We start from the raw sequence: 16,271 nt of genomic DNA, 5'->3' as shown, positions 1-16,271 counted from the left end.
GGCTTCTCGGGGCTGCTTTTGTACGATGCAGAAACGGGCGGAATGAAAGCTTCGTAATAGGCCTAAGTGCGCAGCTATGTGAGCAGCACTGTACCGCATTGTCGGTGGAAATGGAGATGCTGTCAGTATTCGGCCGACAGTGAACTGGAATAGGAGGGCGTTTCGCCCTCTCCGGAGGCTATAACAAAAAAAAAGGCAAGGAGGGGGGGGGGGGGGGTTGGGCAGACGAGTGTGTCGGGTGACGGCTCCCACGGCCGGCTGAGGCGCCAACTGCCAACTGCCCAGTCCACAGGCGGCGCCGGCGGCATCGACGCGCCCTCTGTTGACGCTTCGCGGCCTGCCTGCATACTGATAAAGCAATTATTTGGTAAACACGGGCAGTAATTACTCAGACCCCGCTCTGACCTCTGTCCATAGGGTGACGCCTGCAGCTCTGCTAGCGGGGTTAAGCGTCCGTTTGTTACCGAATGTCGAGACATTTGTGGAAACAATAAAAAAATTATACACATTTTGCTGTGTGATGAGCGCGGAATTCCATTCTATATATCTCCATAGCGTGTTAATTAATAAAGAATTTGTGAAAGCTGATGACTATCGAAGTTTACTACAATACGTAACGTCACTCAGTACGATAGTCATTTCGCCAGCAAAAGTAAAATAATTCTGGTGTAAAGTGGCCACTTCTTTTTTATTATCTTCGAGATCGCTGCATCTTTGAGGCAAACATTTAAAATTATTCACAGGGACATGGGACATATTTGATATTTTCAGCTAGTTTTGTGGCGATAGCTGCGCGTGCTCCTCTGCAGCGAAATATTTTGTATTTTCTCTGTGTCTGGTGTAAGGCAAGTGACAAATTCATTTGCATTTCCGAACAAAACACTTAAGAAACAAGATTCCACGTCATCTGAGTCTTATTTTCTCTTTTCCCTGCCTCTGGCCACTTCTGCCGGACAAAGTGCCCATTTTGCAAACTTTCACTTGAGCTCACTTTTCTACTACAGAAGGAAGATTTGAGTAATAATACAACTGTTTTACACTTACAGAATGCATACAGTTTATTAATATTTAATTCTATGACACGAACAGAAAAAACTATAGTCTGAATGGCCAATTTATTCAGCCTTCCCCTACTGAAAAGGCACCGTGAGAGTTCGTAAAACGAAAAGAGATAAACGCAACACTGGACTGCAACTTGAGAAACATAACTGACAGGTACATTAAATTAGATTTCTACAAAACATTAATCTGGCACAAAAACCAGCGATCGAATCTTGGTGAAGAAAATGAAAAAAAGAGTACTTCATGGAATGTCAAAACATATAAGATTTTAGCCCTGAGACTAATAGGTGAGTGTAAAAGTAGTAGGGACGAACACTGTAGGGCTTTGAAGAGAAACGATCACAGTAGACGTAAAATGCGAATAGTCACTTAACTGTTGGAGTGACGGGCGATTATAACAGAAGAGAAGCAAAATCAGAAATGATACTTATAAAGTAAAGCACCGTAATATCTGCGGCGTATCTACCTTGAAAACCCTCACAACGAACAGAATCTATGGATTTTCTTAAGATCGCTACGCATGGCTTCTGTAGGTAGCGTCATGACAAATGTAGCAATTGCTCGCACAGGAGCATAAAACCACTCGTTATTCCTACACTCGATCCGTGACTGGTACAGAAGCACACCTCAAAATTCAGAACAATGAAAACCTTTGTTTAACACAATAATTTGCACTGTTTATATATAGAAAACGTAAACACTGTACCAACAGATACTCTTTACCCCCCACTATTCCGAAAAGATTCTGTCATCCGCTAGGCAAATCGCACAGTTCAGCAACAGCAGAGAAACGATCGAACTGAACACAAAATTTTCGGACGACACGTCTTCATTGAAAACGCAGGAGACGTTAAGGTCCATAAACTTCTTGCAAACGGTATCGTTTGTGATCTAAGAGTGACAATATACAAGTTACAGATTATATCGTTTACAATTCTTTCTGTCGGCGTAGTCTATGATTCTTGCTGCAATAATTATGCAAAACAATATCCAAAAATGTTCAGAAAAGTTCCTCTGTTGTTTGGTCCCTACTCAGTATATTCCTACAGAATATCAGACTAATGAGAAGGAAAGGTCTGGCCCTATTTCATTACAGCAGCTTCAATAGGATATCGAGGATAAAATCGAGGCTCGTAGAAACTAATAATGCATGTGTCAGGAAATCATGCGCTGGACTGAAAGAAAACGATGTGCATATATCAATGCAAAACCATTACTTGACACAGACACGCTATATATATATATATATATATATATATATATATATATATATATATATATATATATATATAGCGTGTCTGTGTCAAGTAACCTACAATATGTAATTATAATCAATGTAGTTCAATTGACAACCAACATTCTTCAGACATCTGGTGACTTTCAAAGCGCCTATAGACGAAGTTTCAGTTTTGCGTACAACTGTACACAAATTATACCTAGAAAATTACATGTAGCGAATACTCTAAAGTGAGTACTATTTTGGTGAATATGTGCTCCCGGCGTTCTCCTCCCGTCGATGCGATGAGCTACCGTAATGCTTTGCGTTTGTAACATTTCCTAGCGGCAGCAACATGCTAAAACTCATGTACGATCCACATGTCTTGATACATGTCATTCGTCTTTTTGTAAAAGACATATGTTTACAAAATCGTTTAGAAAGTGTTTTAGAAAAATTAGAAATATGTTTTCCGACTGGTTGTTGTAGATGTGTAGATTACACTGCCCGAGCATCCATAAATAGCGCAATATGCTGCAATACTTAAGGTTAAGCTGCTGTTTCGGTGATTAATCGAACCATTAGCCAACAAACATTTTCTTTGACAATGTACACGCAATTGTTTACACATCTTTGCGACTCAGGGAGAGCAAATACGTAAAAAGAAAAGCTGATCTTTCTAGTTCAAAAACGAAGATGGGTATCCATAGCGCTTTCACTGTTTGATAAATATTAAAGAAAGTAGCTTCATAACATCAGTAGGTTCTACTACAAAAATAACAACACACTCTTCTGCAATCTGATCTTGTGTCAGTATCAAAAGTCGCAGCCAGAAACCATGAACATAAACAAGACTAACAAGCGAAAATATTCCTGCGTCAAAGACTTTACACAGATTATAAATTGGCAATTACTGTGATTCAGTTCCTAGAAGAGCATGGCATCGCGATTTACCTTTACACTTAGAAGAGTGTTGTATGCTTGCAATGAATTAAAAAATTCTTGAAACTGTGTTTTTAGCAATTTTGTCAGAATTCCTGGAAGAGGCTCACAAGGTCGCCCGAGCACATTGCTACTACCGAACGAAGGAGTGTCTATGAGAATAGTACTGCAGGACGTGTTCACAGAACAATTACTCCTTTAGTACCTTCAACTTAACACTGGCGTGGTGGCAGCAGATCCTTTCCTTTGAGCTACTTTTAGAATATGCAATTTCGTAGTGGTTATCATCATACCTGCAAGCAGTCAGCACCTATAGTCTCCCATAATTGTTAAAACACAGTTTTAACACTGCGCGCCTGTGATACGTTTCTTCCTGAAAAGACCTTGGCACTGCAGTTTCTACAGTGAAACAATACATAACATATATAATACGACAGATAAAACACATGATAATAAAAAAATAATTTATCAAACAGCCATCGTCTGCGTGGAACACAGTGACCTTTAGGAACTGAAGTACAGATAAACCACCACAAATCGCGAATATCCGAGTTATTATTAGATTCGCTCTCGTTGTCCTCACGACAACACGTTAAAGGTTCAAAGTTCCAACTCGCACAACTTCGTGTTAACGATGGTGCTGAATGGAGCACTGAACTTTTAACATGTTGCCATTAGGTCAATGAAAATTGGAAGATTCTCTTATTCCAAGAGTGAAATTAATAATAAAGCAGATAATCTGTAGCTGTTCATTGCTACATAAAAGGAAGAGTTAATACTGAACTTAGCAACGCACAGTAAACGTAAAATCTCTTAGACGCGTAAAACGTAAGATGGAGGATTTAATATAGTCGATCTTGTTCAGAATAAGCACAGTTTATAAAACTTTACATGTATCTGGTATGAAATTGTTATTTTAGTTCGTTATAATAAAACGCGAAGCCACTGTGTTTGAGTGACTGGAAGAACAAAGTCCTCTTCAGATTGCCACAAATGCAATACAATTCGCACTATCATCAGCACCATATATAAATCAGCTTAGGTACTTTGCATGTAACAGGCAGATCATACTACATAGGTCTACTGAAGTATCTTAGGCTGTAATGAAACACTGACGCAAGAGTTCCTGAACAACTTTGCTTCGTAGCTAACAAATTCCAGTACTGACGACTGAGTTATCCCAAACAGTATCATGAATGTCATAGAACAGATTACAACCTAGAACTTGTCAGCTGCCAGTGGCAAATGTTGTGGTTAAGTCCGCAGTTGGGTACACCAAAAAACGCCTATAAACTGCGCTGCGAAGTTTTCTCTCGCGTGCAGATTTCTCTAGACGCTCCTACCTCACCAATCTTATGCCCTCTAGAAAAATAATAGTTTGAGGTGAAGTCACGTGCAACGAAGATGGTAGAGGGCATTATGAAGACATAATTAACGAGAGTGGATGGAATTCAGCGTTTTGTTATTATGATACGTGCAGCCCTTTATTTTTTAGAGAGTAAATAAAAGCAACTGCAAACAAATTACGAAATGATGCTCAATCCTACATTTGAACTACACGGGAAGGAATACCTTACATCATTCAGTTAAGTTTTCGTAACCATCTACAATGTTTTGTCGCATTTTCGAGTTTCTGAGTAACATCTCTGCCTATAAAACAATGTTAACTCTCAGTCTGTTTGACGAAAACACAAATATTTCGCTCTAAAATGGAATGTATTGGTTTACATCTGATAAATATAAATGCAGAAATTCTGTGTGAATAATCTCACGAGGAAACCAAAAGGTTACTCATTTTCTGAGAATTAGGAGAATAGACATCCTGTGAAAGTGAAGAAATGGCAAATGAAATGCCCTCTAAACTGCGAAAGACAGAAAGTGAAGTAACTGAAATCATCAGATGCACTAAACGGTGCAATATGCACACTGTTGCTTAATGGACAACATGCATCAACAACGGTGACAAATATCTGGATGCAAGTCTTCAGGAAAATATATACAAATGAAACGAAATCGAAGGCGATTGCTCTGTGTTGTTTAACATTGCGTTCATTGTAAAATGAAAAGGGTAAGATACTAATAATCGCATTCTGCTTTACGAAAGATTGATTAGAACAATCGTGAATTACGAAGCTATCTTAAAAAGTTCAATGAACAGCTAAGAATAAGTAAAAGTAATGGTCTTGCATCTGATCTGAAAGTACCTTGCAGCTCCAGCTGGAATGAACAGATACTTCGCTTTATCCATATTGTATATGTTCACAACAGGACTGACTGAGAAGTCAACCAAATAACTAATTACTTTAATAGTTTCCACTTTCAGTGATTCTTCAGAGGTGCCTTAGAATAACAAGCAACGTGGCCATAATCACAACTTAAAATCCTTTTAGCAGGTTCACAATAACTTTTGAAAGAAAAAAAAGTCACTTGTTGAACTGACAGATGAAAATGTCTACAGCAACATCGTGGTTGTACATCTGGGGCATTTTTACTATATGGGTCAACAGAGAAGTAAAAATAAAGGAACAAGACGCTGTAAATATTTGCAGTAAGTGTACTTGCATGTATAGGCATGGATACTTTAAAATATTATTTCGAATACTATAACAAATTATGAAACTTTCAGTGACAGGCAATATAACAGTCTAGTGCCGATGTAGCTGTTCGTTTTATTTGAAGCCAGCACGCTAGGATGAATCTTCGCAGTATGAAATCCATCGTCCAGCGATAAAAAACGGATGACTATGCTTTGAGATGTCGCGCTCTGCAGTGCCCATCTTTGAAAGATATTTAATACAGACATAAATATTGAGATTTATGAAGCTAATGTGTACAAAGGTTCAAAGACTCGAATGCCATCGACAAAAAAAAAAAAAAAAAAAAAAAAAAGGACTTTTATATTTTGTAAAGAGGAAAGCATTGGTAACAGCGATGACAGGCTACCCAGGAATGAATGCTGTACAGACGAAATTGTAACAAAGATAACAGACACACTTGTGCAAAACTGTAATAAAGATAACAGACACACTTACGATGGTACAGAAAGGCCGAAACAAGTTGGGATAAGCAAAGGAGAATTTCTGTTAATGTCGAGGCAATAGGATACCATTGGCGTTATGAAAACACGAGGGATTTGAAAGCATCACTGTATTAATAGAAGATAACACTGATGCACTGTCCAAAGATGATGTCCTTTCCCTTGTGTACGTTTACTGCGACTTTCACGATAGTGGTTCGACGCACGCAACCCGAGCTAGGTGATTCCACTAACAGTGACGTTTGTAGCTGTGGAGCGACGATGCGGCGGGCACTGACCTTCATTGTGTGCAGCTGAGGGCGCGTGTCAGGGGTGTGTGGCCGTCCGCCGTGGTCGAGTGTGAGTCCGCCGCAGACGCGCGACGCAGCGCAGCGCAGCACGCGGGTGTCGGCCCCTCTGCAGCCACTGACGCACTGGCGCGCCCGCCGACCCGACCCCCGACTTGCTCCCCCGGCATCGATCCTCCTCGGCGAGTCCCGAGGCGGGGCGCGGAAACGGCCGAACGGCAAGTCTGCCGTCTCCATTGGTCCACCTTCCGACCAATGGCTCACTCCCGGAGGCGGAGTTTCTAGCTCGATCGCCGTCCCTGCAACGGGGCACATAAAATTACCCACGCCCACCCGCCTACGGTTGCGATCTTTTTATCCTTTTTACCCCGCTACGTTATTATTCTCCTCCTCTTCTTTCGGCTCTTTTTTTTAGGATAAAAAAGATCTAGTGTGCAGGTTTATACGAAAGCGAGTTTCAGTCCGGCTGGTGAATGCTCCACGGACCCGTACCATTTGTAAAACTCGTTCCCCGGGCCGCCTACTGTTTCGGCGAGCAAACAGTCGGGTAAACATTCACGCGCCGACACTTGCAGTTAGTAAAAGGCAATTGAATTACAGAGTCAAACACGCTACCCGCTGTTTGCAAAACACTCTAGTCAAATTTTGGGCAAACACTGTTGCAATAGCAGAGCAAATAGCGAACGCGCGCAGCGGTGCGGTCAGCTCGGCGCTGTCCCGCAGGTAACGAGGTTACCCCCCGTGCCGCGACTCCGTGATTCACGCCGGCTATCACAGCCGCCGGGGCATAAATATTGGCGTTAGGCGAAACGCGATACCGGCACTCGCATCCGCCAACTCACTGTGCGCCAGTGACCGGTAAGTCGCAAACGAGTTTCTCGCCCGGAACCCGGTTGATGTTCCAAAGCTAGAGCTTAGACAGCTGGCAGGCTAGAATTAATTGTCCGAAGAACCGAGAAAAGACCAAATGTACGACTTAGTCGCTATATTACGTATCCGCAATGCGTTCACAACCTCCTCTACGAAGAAGTGAAGCATCTATCGGTATTTCTCTTTATTCTGCACCCATTTCTAGCGACCTCGACCACCCCCTCTCCTGAGAGCACTGCAAAGTACGTTACAGAGAACATTTTTCATTGTACCGTAAGTTTGTTTATTTTTCGGTTTCGTATGTGGATTGAGCTTGATAAGATAAACTGACTAATTTTCTGGGAGTCGAAGTGGGGACCAGTATTACAAATGCTCGCAACTCGGAATGCAGCAACGCTCTGTATTTTTTACATTAGGTTGGTGAATAAGTTCGTAGCATTTTTTTGTTGCATGTTGGTATTCAGGTTGCAATGGGTTTATTTATCAATTGACATTTTTTATTTGTAGTTCACTGTTGCTGTCTGAGTTTATATATTGTCATTTTGTCATTTGGAAATAGTGAGTGGAGCTGTGGACACTAGAAAATGGAGTGCCAAATCGGAACGTTTCCGATATGTTCTTCTGTTTGAGTTCATTAGAGGGGTGACAGCAGCAGAGGCAGCCAGAAACATCTGCGCCCTGTGTGAGAATAACGCCATTCAATAGCACGCGTTAAAATTTTTAAGGAGGATCGTTTTGACAAAGGAGGACGTTTGCCAAAGTTCAGGAAGACCTTCGAGGATTGACGAAGATCGTTTAAACGCATTAATCCAGAATGAACCACGTGACTGTACTCGAGAACCGGCAAACTGTTATCATTCCACCATCGCGCGACATTTACATGCAAAATCGGGTGTGTGGGTACCGCATGCCTCAAGCCAAAAATCACAAAAATCAGCGGGTGGCCTTATGTGCAGCTCTCCTTGCTCGTCATCAACTGGCATGTGAATAACACTCATCGTTCCTATCGGCTTAAGCAAACAGAAAACGTCGAAAACATGAAACCATGTAACAGTAAGTGCACTTACTGCTGCTACATCGTTTCATATTTTCAATGTTTTCTGCTTGCTTAAGCCGGTAGTATGGCGTGGTTCATCTCCTTCTGATGTTTACAAGCCAGCTATGGCGTCTTTTCTGGTTAAATAGCGTGCATGATACGTGAATTTGTCACAATGTTTTTCCGCTGTGAAGATGATCAATGGTCGAAACCGGTTGTGAATAAATATATTGTAAGACAGCACAATGTGTACCATGCATCAAGTATACAGGAGTTGGGTTGTGAAGTCATTCCGCACCCACCTTAATCACCTGGTACTGCGCCCTCAGATATTCATCTTTTCCATTCTCTGCCTAACAACCTTCAAGGATTTTCTTTTCCGGATGAAAATGCGTTCCGAACATGACTCGACGAGTTCTCCGCCTCAAAACAACATATTTCTACAGTCACGGTATCTAAAAGTTATCCTAGCGTAGGCAGACTGTTGTAAATAGTGAAATGGAATATATCATTAATGGCTTAAATATCTGTTATGGTTGTCGATTGTACTTATTAATATTATGGAAAAAAAACTACGCACTTACAAAAAAAAAAAAAAAACAAATGGCTCTGAGCACTATGCGACTTCACCTCAGTGGTCATCAGTCGCTTAGAACTTAGAACTAATTAAACCTAACTAACCTAAGGACATCACACACATGCATGCCCGAGGCAGGATTCGAACCTGCGACCGTAGCGGTCGCTCGGCCCCAGACTGTAGCGCCTAGAACCGCACGGCCACTGCAGCCGGCTACGCACTTACACATCAATCCAGAAAGTTATTAAAGCTTAGAGTACAACGAAGTTTGTAGCACACACCAAATAATAATATAACAAACGTAATTTAAAACATAAGCACATTCATAGTTACTATATAATTATAATGCATTTCAATCTTAGAATTAGTAAACACGATACATCATTTAGTGCATCGGACGTTGTAGTCTGTTGGACTTCTCCTTATTAGTAATGGATATTTATTTTGAAAGTAAATAAATTGTATGAGAGTTTGCTTGCTTAAAACTGATTTAATTAAAAACAAAGTTAATCACATGGTTTATGACAATGGATTATGAATACTTTACTTACTTCTACTGAAGTTCCGAATTGGAGTGCCGTTTGGGCATTGTAGAGTTGGTTACAGTCCAGACGAAGTGAATATGGAACCTATTAGCTATGTAGGACATATAGTCATGTATTGTCCATTATTCTAGGACATATAGTCGTACAATACTCACGGCAACGAAATGCACGTGAAAGAGGCAGGATTATCGTTAAGCAGATCCAGCTCATGCAACTCAGTAATACCAACTACAACACAACTATTACTGAAGTTCACGATCTTGAATACATCATTTAGTAGCCCATGCGAACGCAATTGATAATACGTTGCGCCACGGTATGTTAGATTAGGGATACGAAATTGAAGTAAAACAGAGATAACTTTACAATGCTAGAAATATAAAAAGTTAGATGTTGAAACACCAAAAGACCGAGTATTTGACTTGATTTTTAAAAACCGGAACATTTAGGCGTCCCGGCAGAACCCGATTGGTACAATAGGACTGAACTCCAAAAATCAGAAATGTCCAGGCCATATCGGGACATCTGGTCCTCATAAGAACGACTCCCCACGTTTCCTTGTGCGTGTTTTGACGATATTTACATCTGAGTTATATCTATTCCACACATACTACCATATCGTGTATGATGGAGGATATTTGGGGTACCACTCTCTCACCCCCCCCCCCCCCCCAACCCCCCTGTCCTTTCCTGTTGCAGTTGCGAAGTGCAGGAAAAACGATGTTGGTAGATCTCCTTGAGAGCTCGAATTTCTCTAATTTTATCTTCGTGATCCTTGCGTTTGGCGAGATATACGTGGAGTAATCAATATATTGGCTGACTCTTATGGGAACGAACGCTCTCGGAATTTTAACAGTAAACCACAAACGTCTCTCTTGTAGCCCTACCACTGGAGTTCGATGTGCTTCTTCGGATCTTCTCTGTCTCGTCAACCAATGCAGTCTAGTAAGAGTCCCACGCTGACGAGCAGTATTTAACGATCGGTCAGACGGTTTTGTAAGCTACGTCCATGGTGGGTGCACTACACTTTTTGAGGATTCTTACAGTCTCAGTGTGGCATCTACCTTCCCTGTGAATAGTTTCATTTATTATGTTCTATAGCAAGTGAAACAAACGTCTGACCTCTCGAATTGTCCTTGCTTAAATGTGTCCGATGTCCCGAGCTACTCCAATTTGGCATACATTCCTCAGACTAGAGTAGTTTTCCAGCATAAAACGTGCACGTGTTTTAGGTCCAGTTTCTTTTCCAGATGAACTACAGATTCTCAAAATCCCAGCTATGTATCAAAGGCTGCCCTTTGCTTAACTACACCTCAACTTACGCAGTCCTTCTGCTTCATACGCTCATGTTTTGTCACTCCCAGTTGTGACTCATTAGTCGTCTTACGTTTAGTGAAGCGCACATCTTTACATTTCTTCACATGAAGGGCTAACTACCTTATTGACAGTGTCCAACAATGTAGTGCTTTGCTAGATTTTTCCTTATTACAAATATACTACATACTTCCTCTTCAGGCATCTGAACAAGCTGCTCCTGTTAAGTGACACAAATGGCAGGAGGGAACGCAAGTCTTAATCGGTTGATGATGTTTCGTGTTACTGGTGAGTACAGCTGAGGTCATTAGCCCCATAGTAAAACATTACAAGCCGAAGATGGATTAAAATGGTAAAAGAATACATTTACGGAGGAAAATCTGACTCAGTATCAATTTCATTCAAATAATCGTTCACTGTAATACCAAATACAATACTATGTTTGTGTAAATTCGCTCTTTAAAACATCAGTTACTGTTTGTTGACTAGGATTGAAGGAATAAATTGTGATTATCTGCCACGTGTGAAAAAACTGTATGAACGACACACTCTTAATACACAGTAAAGATTTCCCCTTCTAACAATTTTGGTAGCAAGGCACAGTCATCATCATTGTCAGGTGAAACAGCGGTAGGTAAGGCTGCAGACTTAAAGCAGTCCTACTGTTGTCATGTAAGAGACAATTATGTATTTCAAATACCAAATACGCCGTACGCCACAAGAACTGCAAACTGATAATTTTTCTCACTGGAAGAGAAATTTATGCTACATAGGGTAATATCTCGTGCCAAGACGAATTAGGTTTAAATGGCTCTGAGCACTATGGGACTTAACTTCTGAGGTCATCAGTCCCCTAGAACTGAGAACTACTTAAACCTAACTAACCTATCACACACACACCCATGCCCGAGGCAGTATTCGAACCTGCCACCGTAGCGGTCGCGCCGTTCCAGACTTAAGCGCCTAGAACCGCTCGGCCACACCGGCCGGCAAGACGAATTAGGGTTTAATGGAAATGTAGCTTAATAGGGTACTACAGGAATAATATGCTCAAGAATGGAAAAGAAAATTGAGGATCTTTTGTATGATGCTGGATTTGGCTTTCGGAAAGGTAAGGACGTTGCTACAGATAACGGAAGCCGGACTTAAGCAAAATCAAGACGCGTTAATAGAGTTTGTCGACCCGGAAAAAGAGTTCCACGATGGTAAAAATGGTGCAAGATGTTAGAAAATCTTAGCAAAATAGGAGTAAGCTATAAGGAAAGCCATATAATATACGATAAGTAAGCTACAAAAACCAAGAGCGGCAACAGAAACGGAAGACCAAGGACAAAGTACTCGGATTAAAAAGGGTGTAGGACAGGGATGTAGTCTCCTGCCTCTACTGTTTCAACGTACACATCGAAGAAGCAAAGACGGAAATAAAAGAAAGGTTAAACAGTGGTATAAAAATTCAGGGTGATAAGAATCGCTGATGACGTTGCTATCCTCAGCAACAGTGAAGAATAATTACAGAACTTGTTGAATGAAATGAACAGTGGAGGACAGAGATGAATTGGTAGTGAATCGAAGAAAGGCGAGTGTAATGAGGAGTAGCAGAAACGAGGTTAGTGATAGAATTAAGATCAAAATTGGTCTCCACGAAGTAGACGAAGTGAAGGAATTATTCTACTTTGGACACAAAATAAAACATGACGGACGAAGCAAAAACGACATGAAAAGCATATTAGCATGGGCAAAGAAAAGTCTGCTGTTCTCAGACATCGGCCTTAATGTGAGGAAGAAATTTACGAGAAGGTACATTTCAAGCACAGAATTGTGGGAAAGTCGGCAGAGAAGAGAAACAAAGCGTTTGAGACATGGTGCTATGCAAGAAAGTTGAAAATTAGACGCGCTAATGAGGGATGAGCAGGTTCTCCGCAGAATCGACGAAGCAAAGAACGTATAGAAAACAATGACGAGAAGAAAGGGCACGGTGATAGGATATGTGTTGAGACAGTGGTCGTCAAACGGTTTTCCTCAATAGCCAATACTGACATTGTGGGTCCGCACCCGGGGCCGCACATGTACCCATCTTACTGGTAACCTACATAAATTAGTGTTATGAGCCCCCAATAGAATAGATATAGTAAGGGCGCGATATGTTGGTCGCCGCCCTCCTCCCGTAAGTTATGACTGTTAGAAGTCGGCTGTATTCGGAGCACTCCGTGCTGTCTGTTCCCTTGGTACCCTTAGCGACGTGACACTAACTGCCTAAGTGCTGTTGTGTTGTGTGCTAGAGCGGATGATTAACTGATAAATAACAGTAACTGCACGCGCATTTAAATGCGTTAGGCGGTATGAAACGCGACACAGATGTTTATTAACGCTTTCAAAAATGGTTCAAATGGCTCTGAGCACTATGCGACTCAACTGCTGAGGTCATCAGTCGCCTAGAACTTAGAACTAATTAAACCTAACTAACCTAAGGACAGCACACAACACCCAGCCATCACGAGGCAGAGAAAATCCCTGACCCCGCCGGAAATCGAACCCGGGAACCCGGGCGTGGGAAGCGAGAACGCTACCGCACGACCACGAGATGCGGGCCACTATTAACGTTTTGATATCATTCTTTTTCTACTCATTGCACTCTATTACAATAGTCATAATTAATTTAATGTTGTATGTTACAACCAAGCAGCGATTTTGAAGATGACCATTTCTGCAATGTGCCGGCCGGAGTGGCCGAGCGGTTCTAGGCGCTTCAGTCTGGAACCGCGTGACCGCTACGGTCGCAGGTTCGAATCCTGCCTCGAGCATCGATGTGTGTGATGTCCTTAGGTTAGTTAGGTTTTAGTAGTTCTAAGTTCTAGAGGACTGATGACCTCAGAAGTTAAGTCCCATAGTGCTCAGAGCCATTTGAACCATTTTTAAAAACAGAGTTAATCACATGGTTTATGACATTGGATGATGAATACTTTGCTTACTTCTACTGAAGTTCCGAATTTGAGTGCCGTTTGGGTATTGTAGAGCTGATTACAGTCCAGATGAAGTGAATATGGAACCTATTAGCTATGTAAGACATGCAGTCATGTATTGTCCATTATTGTAGGACATGTAGTCCTACAATACACACGCCAACGAAATGAAAGAGTAAGGATTATCGTTAAGCAAATCCCTCTCATGCAACTCAGTTATACCAACTACAGCACAACTATTACTGAAGTTCACGCTCTTGAATACATCATTAAGTAGCCCGCGGGCCACAGTTTGACGACCACTGTAAGTTAACACATCAGCGAATAACTTCCATGGTTCAAGCGGGAGATGTAGAGAGCAAAAAAACTGTGGAAAAAGACAGAGACAGGAATGCATCCAACAAATAATTGAAGACGTAGGGTGCAAGTGCTGTCTGAGATGAAGAGGTTGGCACAAGAAAGGGGTTCGTGGCCGGCCGCATCGAACCAGTAGAACACTGATAGGTCCAAGAAAAAATTCCCGCTAGTAAATCTCACCTTAAGTGTCATAACGAATTCCTGATTCCGACCCTCTTTTAGTTACCAAAATGGGTACTCTTCTAGATAATTAACATGAAAAATTATAACTATAGGAAAGGGATTAACGAAAGTGGTTTTTAACCAGTAGAAAAGAAGGAAAGTACGCAGTGTGGAGTTTAATGTCCCATCGACGATGAGATTATCAGAGGCAGTTAACTTATGGAATGAATAGCTTCGGGCGTAATCCATGATCACATGCGCATAGTAAGTGTGTGAAATTATCTGAACATTTTGTTGATATTTCTACTTCGGTCATCACACTTGAGATTGACCTAATATCTACTGTGCCACATACTTTCAAAGTCTGAACTGTACATATGATAGAGGATGCGATAATGAGTACTTTCAAATGAGAAACTCTATTGACATAAACAACTTACATATTACAGCAAAGACTGTCCAAAGAAGGGACTACCAGTCTCAGTGCAGCCATTGCAACAGAACTGAGCCCTGGGGTCGAAATCATCGTTTGGTCTAATCACTGGCTCACGTTCTTGATGGTAGGGTGTACCTGTTGCCCCACCAGTAATCCTTCCAGCCTTCCCCACTGAATTCTTCAAAATGCATATTCCTTAGCAAACGGCGGGTCATTATTGATGAATCTTCTCCAGTACGATCTAACACAATCTCTTTTAAATTTTTCCCCTCTGCATGTACACCTATACTCCACTAGTCACCTTGAGGAGTGTGACTGATAGTACGCTGGTACCACTATGCCCCCTGCCACCATTCTGTCTTCTGCACATGAAAGGCGCGTGGGCAGAATGACTCTCGGGAAGACCTCTTCATTAGCTGTTTGGTTCGAACTACCCTGTTTGTCGTAAGTTACTATTCACGGTGGTAAATTTGATCCAGTCGGGATAATGCCTATTGTGTACGTCTGTTGCGTTTTCTGGCCACTACGTCCTACTGCAGTATAGGCAATGTAAGCCTACATTAAGTTGTATATAGTTGCAGATGACAAACTGTAAAGAAAAACAGACACTGTAAAAACGTAATACAGCAGGAAAACCACACCATGTGGTAAGAAGGTATGAATACGTAATTCTATGTGGTCTTCAAAAATTTGTAATTACTATTTAGAAACTAATATTTATATATGTTATTGTTAAGGCAAACACAGACAAAAAAGCTTCAACCTCAAAATGCATTTAGTATTTTCAAGTTAAAGTTCAATAACGGGTCCACAACTTACCCACGAAAAACATGCTCATACCATAACATCACCCGTATACGCGATGGCATTCGCCAAATCCAAACCATTCTGTCGCATTACCACAGGATACTGAGCGATTCATCACTCAAAATCACTCATTTCTAGTAATGCACTGTCCAGTAGTGTCGCTCTTTATACCAACTCAAGCATTGCTTAACAATGCCTACAGAAATGTGTGGCTAACGGGGAACTGTTCCACCTCTGCACCCCTATCTGTTTAACTCCCTACGCACAGCCACTTTGCTAGCTGGGCTGTTGGTTCCACTTTCGAACTCAGAAGCCGGTTCTAGGCGCTTCAGTCCGGAACCGCGCTGCTGCTACGGTCGCAGGTTCGAATCCTGCCTCCTGTCTACGGGACTGATGACCTCAGATGTTAAGTCTTATAGTGCTTGCAGCCATTTGAACCATTTTTGGAACTCAGAAGTATCCCGGTGATTTCATGTGATTTTTTACAACAACCCTCCGCAATGCTCGACGATCCCTCTCTGTCAGCACAATACGTTACCAGTTCACAATCACATCACCAATAATCGACATGGACACCTTTAGAAGGTTTGGAACGTATCTGATGGAGTTGTTGCTCAGATGTCATCCAATGACTAGTCCACGTTCGTAATGACTCAGCTGTGT

The 16,271-nt window shown here is 41.6% G+C and overlaps 1 protein-coding gene across 1 annotated transcript in view; it reads right to left on the bottom strand.

The window, feature by feature from the left end:
• Window positions 1–6,646, bottom strand: part of LOC124548342 (LIM/homeobox protein Awh) — a 322,587-nt gene extending 315,941 nt beyond the window's left edge. The window contains exon 1 of the mRNA XM_047125168.1: window positions 6,536–6,646. Coding sequence (XP_046981124.1) covers window positions 6,536–6,541 — 6 coding nt within the window. The 5' untranslated portion in view covers window positions 6,542–6,646. The remainder of the gene's footprint in view (window positions 1–6,535) is intronic.
• Between the last annotated feature and the right edge of the window lie 9,625 nt (window positions 6,647–16,271).

This window comes from Schistocerca americana, chromosome 1 (genome assembly GCF_021461395.2).
Source record: "Schistocerca americana isolate TAMUIC-IGC-003095 chromosome 1, iqSchAmer2.1, whole genome shotgun sequence".
Classification (NCBI taxonomy): domain Eukaryota; kingdom Metazoa; phylum Arthropoda; class Insecta; order Orthoptera; family Acrididae; genus Schistocerca; species Schistocerca americana.
This window is presented reverse-complemented; position numbering and strand designations above follow the sequence as displayed.